Here is a 9459-nt window from a genome sequence, read left to right on the forward strand (position 1 = left end):
GACAACACTCTCTCCTCTCGTTGCTATGCATCACCATGATCTTGCGTGTGCGTAGGATTTTTTTTGAAATTACTACGTTCCCCAACAAGCAGTAGCATCGAGTCCAACAGCAAATTTTCTTATGTGACAATGAGTTAATGAGGAGAGAGGTAGTTTGAGTAACTTAGCTAGTTACTGTAACATCACATGTCCCAATGCAATATGTGTCTATAACCTAATAAATGAAGCTTTGTATGTTACCACACTTTATGTTACTACCCACTATGAAAGTAATAACATAGCCTAGGGATATGTATATGTTATTAGTGTATGCATTATCCACACTTAATGCTACTATTCACTATAAATGTAGTAAAATAGTATAGAGATATGTATATGTTACTAGTATATGTTACTCTTCATTATAGTCAGTACTCCCTTCATTTTTATATACAAGGCCACTATAGAATATACATTTTGCATCTATACAAGGCCACGAACAATCGAGGCAAAGTTTAATACTTGCATGCATGCAGTCATAATGACAGTCAGCTACTTCCTTCACTCAGTTTCTTTGCATGCATGCGGAGTATTAATGATCACAGTAAACAAGAAAAAAAATTGACTTGTAAAGTAGGTATTAAATTTTACATTGGTACCTGTAATCTGAGTTTGTGGCGTTGTATACAAAAATGAAGGGAGTATAATTTATAAGGCCGGACTAACCATAGCTCCAGAATTCCTGTCAATCATCAGGAAAATACGACATTAGTTAACCTTGGGGATAGGCGAATTAACAGGCTGACCCGACCCGACCAGACCCGCCCTCCCGACGCAACACCTTCCGCCTCCTTGAGTCGCCGTCCCCTTTAGCTCGACCCGCTCCGGCGAGACGGTTCCGACCGACGGCGAGGTATGTGATGTGCTACCCCCATCCATCCCTTTATCGTCCCACACTTTGGTTCTCTCATTTAACCTGTTGACCGACGGCGCACAGGTGTACAGGGAGGCGGATTCCGGCGGCCGGAAACGGCCCGCTCCAGAAAGGGCAGCACCCGGAGTCGCGGTAAAGCCCTAGATTTCGTTGTCTCAGTTTGCTGGAACCCTAGTTCTTTGCGGGATTCGCGAATTTCTCCGTGTGAGATGGATTTGTGGCTGAGATCGATGGGATCTTCATGCCTGTTAGGCTCGTTGCGGCCCATTTGGATATGCAAGAATGTGCCTAATCTAGTGTGACAAAACGCAGGCACCATGGCGCTGTGTTCGGCTAGCAACTAACTGGTAGTTCTAACGCATCGTGTGGGTAACCTTTGCCTCGTTTGATTGGTGAAGTCTTGTCAATTTGTCATCGAACAAGATATTGAGAGTCTCATTTTTCCGGTGAAGGAGGATGCGATGTATACACTGGTTAGCTTGAGGGAGGAGGATGGTAGAATAGAACAGTGGAGGCTTTGTTATTGAATGGTCACATTCTTCTTTAGCCCCCGCTATCCAATAACATCTCCTCCCCGCCTAAAGCCACTCCCTGGCTCACACCACTTGGAGGAGATCCTCCTCTCGGAGTCGTCGTCCTTGTCCTCCGCTTACTGGACTGGGCGGAGTGGAGATCCATTCTGATCTGGATCTGTTAACTTGGTTGACGATGCTAATTTGCTTGGGTTGTTCTGTGAGTTTGGTTACAGCATTTCTTTTTCTTTGAGCAAGCAATCTGTCCTGGTCTTTGTGGGATAGGCAATCCAATTCACCCTGCTTGCTTCCGATCTGTTGTGGATCGGTGTGATGCGTGCTGGAGTAATCAGATCAGTTAATTCCAAAAGAAATTTGTTGTAAAAAGCAACAAATTAGAAGGTAAATTTGTAGACTGACAAGTGAGAACAACATCTTGTCGTTCACAGAAAAACATACCGTATGCTGAAATTTTCCATGACAATTTTGATTAGATTTCATCCATATCTGGTGTTTTTAATTATGCATATAGTGCTGAACATTTGACCAAACTTGCTCAAGCTAACTGATTGATCTGTACTCTGTTGCTAGAGGACACTGACGATTTCTTATCATTTTTTTTAAATGTCACTGGACGCACATTATTATAGCAAATTTATGGCTCTTTTTTGGGTTTTGATCCACTATGTTTGTTGCAGCTTTGGACCATCCGAGCTTGCATTCTGAATATGCGAAAGACCTGTGGTTTTGAATGCTGGAAATCAGACCACTTCCGTTTTTAAATGCACAAATATGTTAGGGAATTCTTTGCTAGCTGAGGAAGAACTGGTGCTTGCAAGTAGATGTGGTTTGTTCTCATCAAGCATGCAACAGTCTCACACATCGACCTGTCCTACTATCACATATGAAGAAGCTCTTAGAAGGGAACTGGAATATCGGCGAAGGTTGGAACGTACTCATCCACATCTGTTGATTGCTCTTAATGAAGCTCCTGCGCTATCCAGAGTAAGCTTCTTGTCTGTTAACTTGGCAGCAGGTTTTGTTGGTAATGAACATTTGTGGTCCTATGGTTGATAACTTACGTGCATGGGAAGTATTGAGTTAGTCTGGGTAACCAATCATAAACAGAAAATTACCATTTCATCTTAGTTTACTTTATATGTCAGCACAGTTTTATCATTTGCACTATCTGTGTATTGCAGAAAGCTATTTTGTACCTTTTATTCAATAGTTATCTTCTACTCCCTCTTTTCACAAATACTATAAGATATTTTGGATATTTCAGTATGGACTACATACGGACTGAAATGTGTGAACAAACACACTAAAACGTGTCTATATACCGCTGTTTCAGAAAAAAAGTTAGAACATCTTATATTTGTGAACGGAGGGAGTGTTTTCTTGTGCAAGGCATTGAATCGAGTCTCAACTTCATATGTTGAAAGCTCAAACAGGAGTCAGTTTTCTCAAGTTCTATTGTCACATTCATGCTGTTGAGAAAATATCCATAAGCCACACATTGAGTTTAATATTGCTTTACAAGATGTGATGAAACATACCCGAGTTTGATCCAACCACCCATGTGAGAAGCTGCAACAAAGGTGGTGTTGTTTCAATGCCACTCCAAATTACCTCTAGCCCTTTATTCTTGTTCTTACCATTTTCTGGACAGGATGAAGAGTTCAGCTTGCAGAGTTGTAGTAGTTCTTTGATCAGTGGGGAAAGTTTGCTAAAGTTTTAAGTAAACTGCATCCCTATTTAGAGAAACAATTATTCTGGACGATTTCTGGTTATTGAGTATTCATTTGAAATGCAGTTTACTATTGACTCATTGAGTTCTGGCACCACTCTCTTTTACTTCTGATGTTAAACAATTCCGTGTTCTCATTCTTCTGCATAGGTTCGATGTTACTTTCCCTAATTGTATCAAACTATAGTTAGATATTGGAAGATGTTATCAGAAAGCATGATAAGGCTATGCACTATTTGTTACTATGTTTTTGTTTGAAACCTAGAAAAATTTGTCGGAGAAATTAGATGCACTTTACTTATCTATTATTGGAATAAAAATATACTTTCAGGAGACCTGTACAGATTCAACACCTGATGTGTTGAAGAGAAAGTTAACTCCTGAGAGTAATATGCCTTCACCGCAGTCAAGCTTTAATTTCACCGCCGCAAGAAGCCAGCCAGCAAATTGGTACCCCCCAAAGAAAAAAGTAATTGTTCGACAGCCTGCATCACAGGCTATGCAGGCTGTTCAAATACCCAGAACAAATTCTGTACCTTCCTTTTGGTGCAAAATATGCAAGGTGGATTGTGTCACTGAATTCAATTTCGGCGCCCATATTGGAGGGAAAAAGCACAAACTTAAGAAGCAACTGATTCTTGGTAATATGAACACTGGAAGACCTGGCACTGGCAGTCAGTTTGCGGGTAACACAAACCGTGGACCAAGTGAGAATGCAGTTTCTGGAAGTAGAAATGATGAACCAAATGCAGGTAGCAGCAGTATTGCTGGACCAAGCAGCAGCGTGTCCTCTGGAAGCAGACCCAGCGAAGCAAACCCCTGAAGCATTAAACTAGGTAATCAGCCTTGTTAGGTACTGTGGAAGGCGGGTTCCAAGCACAAGCAGTTCTCAAGGTCATGGAAGCTGTGCAAGAGTTTGCAGTTAACATCAAAGAACTAGGCTGTGTAGGCTGTCCTCGAATGAGCACAGTTGACTTTGACGAGCACGCATCTCTCATTGAACTTGTGCATGAGAACACATATTGGGCAATTGCACAGGTTGAGATGGCCAAGGAGTCTGTGTCTCTCATCAAGACTTGGCGACGTTTACAAGGTTCTGCAAGAATTAAAGCATCATGATACAGATCTTTCTTCATAAATACCATGTTTTATGCTTGTAACTGTCACATACTCAAATGGTTGATTGATTAGATCTTGAGTTTGATATTGTCGATGAATTTCATGTGCTGGAAAAGATGGATCTTGTTCTCATATGTGAAGGCAATCTTCTGTTATCCATTCCTGTGCAATTGTTATTCCTGTACATCTGAATGAAGGGGATTTCAGTGGTCCTATATGGCTTTTTATTCTGAAATAAAAACCCAGGGGTTGAGTCTTGCAACTCTTTGGGAATACTGAAATTTACTGGCTTCAGCCACATCATGCTCACATTCATCTACAGACGGTCATAGTTGTTTATGCCAATGTTCACAAGGGCATGTCAAACTCATTGATTCATATTTCATACATTTTTTTATTACAAACTCATCGGTTCATATTTCATACAATTTGTAGATGCGTCTTTTAATAGGGTGAAAGAAAAAAAAATCTTATGTGTTGAAATCATTCAAACATATCCCTGGGTTTATGTAAAAAGAAAGGGTTGGAAAGCAAGATCTGAGTCGCCTACGATGACCTCGATGAGTCTGGCAAGGCATGGACTTGCCTGGTTTTGAGATGTATATAATGATCAAAGTTGTGAGTTCAGTGAACTAAGGATCCTACATGTAGCTTTCCATGGTTGTTATGGAGTTGGGAATTCGCTATCTACCTGATAAACAATGGCTGTAATAAAAAAATCACATGACATGTTGAAGTAAATCGATAATTATATATAGAGTAAAAATATACTATCAATCGTCAGCAAACTTGAAGTGTATATCCGCTTTGGTCACCAGACTGAATTATACCCGAAATATGTTTCTTTCTAACATACAGAAAGCTAAGAGAAGTCCCAATTTATTCTGACATCCAGTTTTCTTTTATTAAACTTATGACATGTGGATGAATCATCAAAGTGCATAGAGCTATTTTAAGTGGTATACTCAGCTTACTTCTTTTAGTAAAGCAATACATTGTAAGCAAGTGAATGATCTGTCAAGGAATTCCTAAAGTTTTTGGTGGCTGTCTATCAAAAACAAGAAAAGTGGAGGAAGGAGCTGAATTTATCAACCGTCTCTGACGACAACTTATTCTCTTTCCTTTTTTATATTTCCTTGTTTCTTGAGTCAAATGTAATGAAAATTGCACAAATCAGTCGATACGCATATAAGATGTTATCTCTCCGATCGAAAATATGTCGGAATTAATGGGCATGTTGAGTTTAATGGGCCTTGAGCCAACTGTAGTTCACAATTTTGTGAGAAGTCAAAGAAGTCACGATTAATTTAGACATCCAATATTTTTTTGTTGAACTTATGGCATGTGGATAAATCATCAAAGTGCATAGAGCTATTTAAGTGGTACTCCGTTTACTTCTTTTAATCGTGAACCATACTCCTACTTCTTTTAATCAAGCAGTACATTGCAAGCAAGTGGACGGACGAGCTATTTTTTATCGAGAATAAAAGAAGTGTAGGATGAGTTGCACTCATCAACGGCCTTTGACAACAACTGATTTTCTTTTTTATTATTTGCTTGTTTTCTAGAGTCAACTCCTATGACAAGTTGCACACATCAATCAATATGAATATAAGACGCCGTCTGTCCTATTAAAACAATTGCTAGAATTAATGGCCCTGTTGGGATTAATGGGCCTTGACCTAACTGAATTTGAGAAGTTAGAAGAAGTTACAATTACTTTCGACATATGTATCTTTTATTGAACTTATGACATATGGATGAATCATCAGATCACATGGAGGTAATTAACTGGCACTCAACTTATTTCTTTCAATCGAGCAATACATTGCAAGGAAGTGGAAAATCGAGTTGTTTACCAACAAAGGAAGTGGATAATCGACCTATATTCATCAGCTGCCCCTGACGATGGTGGTGGTTTCATCACTCTGGCCAACGGGGCTACCCTACCCAGCCATAGGGCGCCGACTATAAGACACGTAGATAACCGACGCCGTGCTAGTGAGTGTCAAGTTCCCTTGCATAACTATAAATACGAGTTCCAAACGGATCATGACAAGTCGGATGAGCAACGAAAATTCTAAAACCCTCACTTGATGTGTCATACTCGTGGCCACGATGTGCGTTGCCGCCGCGGATGGGAAAAGTGGAGGAGGCAAAGCCGCTTGGAAGACATGGCTGTCCATAGTGTGTGTCGTCGGCAATGTCTTGTTCCTTTGGATCTTATCAGCGTCTACCGGTGGGGTTGCCCAAGGGAAAATAAAAAAACAAAACTTGAGAGGGGGAAAGAGTGTACGACCATATTCATGAATCAATAAGTCAAGCATCCCTACAAACTAAAATATGTATAATCACTTCGTACGTTTAGACCACCAGGAGCCAGAGCCCCCCTCCTACCCCAGTTTCATTATCCATGGATGGACCGAGGGAAAGACTTAAGAGGGCGAGAATGTATGACCATATTCATGAACCAACAAGCCAAGCATCCATATAAACTAAAATATGGGCATAATCACTTCAGGGAGCAGAGTTCTCCTCCCTTCCACGGTTCGATTATCAACTGAAACCAAGGTTCAAAACCCAATTACAGTACAAAGTAAATTACAGCAAAGTATAAGGCCAAAGCTTTGGCAATACACAACACAGCTTGTTGAAAACATATTACAAGATAAGTGCAAAATGCGCTCAAGGATACTACAATCCGGACCCCCTCTTTGAAAATTACCTACAGCCCACCTATAACCAGCCTTGACAGATTTACTAACCCACTTTACACCTTGCCAAAACATGGAAGGTTTTATAGAAAAATATATTGGGAACATTACTAATATTTTTATTATCAAGTATTTGCTTCCATATTTTGTCATCGTCTTCGATGTACCTCTTGATCGAGTTACCAAAGGAGGCAGACGTTGAGATCTTTAATCACTTCAATCTTCACATGGTAACTAAATTCATAGAAAAAATGAAAGAAAACTAGTCATTTGAGACAAGTTGACTTACATAATATGACAATATATTGTTTCGAAGTTGCAAAAGAGAATATTTACACATTGCCCTAACAATCTAACCTGCAACCTCAAAGAAAAAAGCACTATGAAATGACTCAGCTAAGGATGTTACCGGCACTGGGGCTGTCGGTCAACCGACGTGCGTGAATGTTGACACCCGTCAAGAGCCATGAAAATTTTGAGTGAACTTGTGTGTCTCTCTAAGACACACCGACCCAATGTTATATTTCTTTCTAAAACTACACAAAATTAAGAGCATGTTAAGAGTTTGCGCTACTGGTTGGGTATGGAAAATGTTTTTTCCATTACCGTTCAAGGCAAAGGGTATAGGTCTGGCTGTGTTTTGGGATGAACATTTCTCTCGAACTAAATAAGTTTGGTGACCATTTATTGACATGTATGTTTGGAATGCAGATGGCACAAAATGGAGGAGCACTTTCATCTACGGGGAACCAAAGGCGACCTAAAGGTATGTTAGTGGGATCTTTTGAGACGAGTTAAATCACTTGGTGCTAGTCCTTGGTTTCAAATGGGTGATTTTAACGAAGCAATGTGGTACAATGAGTATTTTTCTCGTCATAACAGACCAACAAGATTAAGGGCCAATTTTTGAGAAGTTTTGTTTGAATGCAGTATATTCGACTTGGGCTACCATGGTGTTCCGTAGACTTCTAATAATAAGCAAGATGGCAACATAAATGTGAAGTTGCTCCTTGATCGTGCAGTGGCGTACCCTCAATGGTCTTATTTATTTTTTAAATGCAAGGTTTCTCACATCATCAACTCTAGGTTAGAGTAGACCATTGTCCTTTGTTAGTTCAAATTGATGGGTTCCCCTTGCTTTGGAAAAATTACTAAGCATATTAGATATGCGTCATTTTGGGAAAGGGAGGGGGTGGCTCTGGACGATTAGGTTAAGGCTTGTTGAAATAATGGTACACATATAGACGACCCGAAGAATGTGGCAAATAATGTGGATAGATTAATGAATTATCTTCATTGGATGGACTCGGGCTCATATTTTCTATCTTCCAAAGAAACTTGACTCGGCTCGTAAAAGATTAAATGTGCTATTTAAAAGAGATGACCATACCACGCCTCTGGAAAGGAAGAAAATACTGAGGGAGATGGATGAGCTCCTTCTCAAGGAAGAAATTATGTGGAAGCAGAGATCACATTGGACAATATGAAATGGGGGAACACAAATTTCTTTCACAGGAAGGCTTCTTGGAGGGCCAAAAGAATAATATTTCTGGCCGCGAGAAGAACCATGGGTCTTTTACAGAGAATTTGGATGACATTCAGGGGCCGTGAATGCAAAGCCAGTGTGAGCGGGGTAAAAATTCGTTGGCTGGCCCAAAGGGAGTGGCGCTCCGTTGTTGCTGCTTGCTATAAGCAGAGTTATAAGGGCGCGGCTATGTGCTGGCCGCAGCGGTTCCTATCGCACTGTCGCCTGTAGAGAGCCAGTGCTGGGGCGGCATAGCGATCGCGTCTGCTGTGACGTCATTCACTTTTTTTCCACATTTTTGCTTCATTTTTTACTATTGTTTATATTACAAAAAATACTCTACATGTGTATGGAAAATGTTTAGAAAATGTTAAACATGCATTTGAAAAATGTTATTCATGCGTATGGAAAATGTTTATAATATTCAAAAAATGTCACGTGTTTAAAGCAAATATACGTGTCATTTTATGAAATATATATACAACGTACAAAAAGTGTTCGCGTAATTCAAAATATTTTTCCACATAATGTAAAAAATGTTTCATAGCATCCAAAAGATGTACGTGACATTTTAAATAAAATTATGGCAGTCCAAACAAATGTTCCTGACATTTTAAAATATGTTTATACAATGTAAAAAAATGTTCATGTAGGATAATAAAAATTTTATTTTTAGAAAATATTTGTATAATGTAACAAATATTCTTGTAGTTTAAAAAATATTTATTGCCATTTAAAAAATGGACAATGTATTTGAAAAATGTTAATTTGTATCTATATCTATATCTACACCAATATAAAAAAGACCCAAAGGGACAGATCAAAGCATGTCAATCCTACGACCTATATTGTTACAATGGTGAGCGCTCAACATGTTTAATGTGTAATTAAAATCATACCAAACATCAACGTCTGTGCTAATCACA

General features: G+C 39.4%; 1 protein-coding gene across 1 annotated transcript; it reads left to right on the forward strand.

Annotated features, from left to right (window-relative positions):
• Positions 1–697: 697 nt before the first annotated feature.
• On the forward strand, positions 698–4457 carry LOC125552861 (uncharacterized). The gene is made up of 4 exons (XM_048716559.2): positions 698–892; positions 977–1045; positions 2124–2430; positions 3507–4457. The coding sequence occupies exons 3-4, from the start codon at positions 2218–2220 to the stop codon at positions 3996–3998; spliced, it is 705 nt and encodes a 234-aa protein (XP_048572516.2). The 5' UTR covers positions 698–892; positions 977–1045; positions 2124–2217; the 3' UTR covers positions 3999–4457.
• The last annotated feature ends 5002 nt before the right edge of the window (positions 4458–9459 follow it).

The sequence above is a fragment of the Triticum urartu genome, chromosome 4A (assembly GCF_056163025.1).
Source record: "Triticum urartu cultivar PI428250 chromosome 4A, HENAU_Tu73, whole genome shotgun sequence".
Lineage (NCBI taxonomy): Eukaryota > Viridiplantae > Streptophyta > Magnoliopsida > Poales > Poaceae > Triticum > Triticum urartu.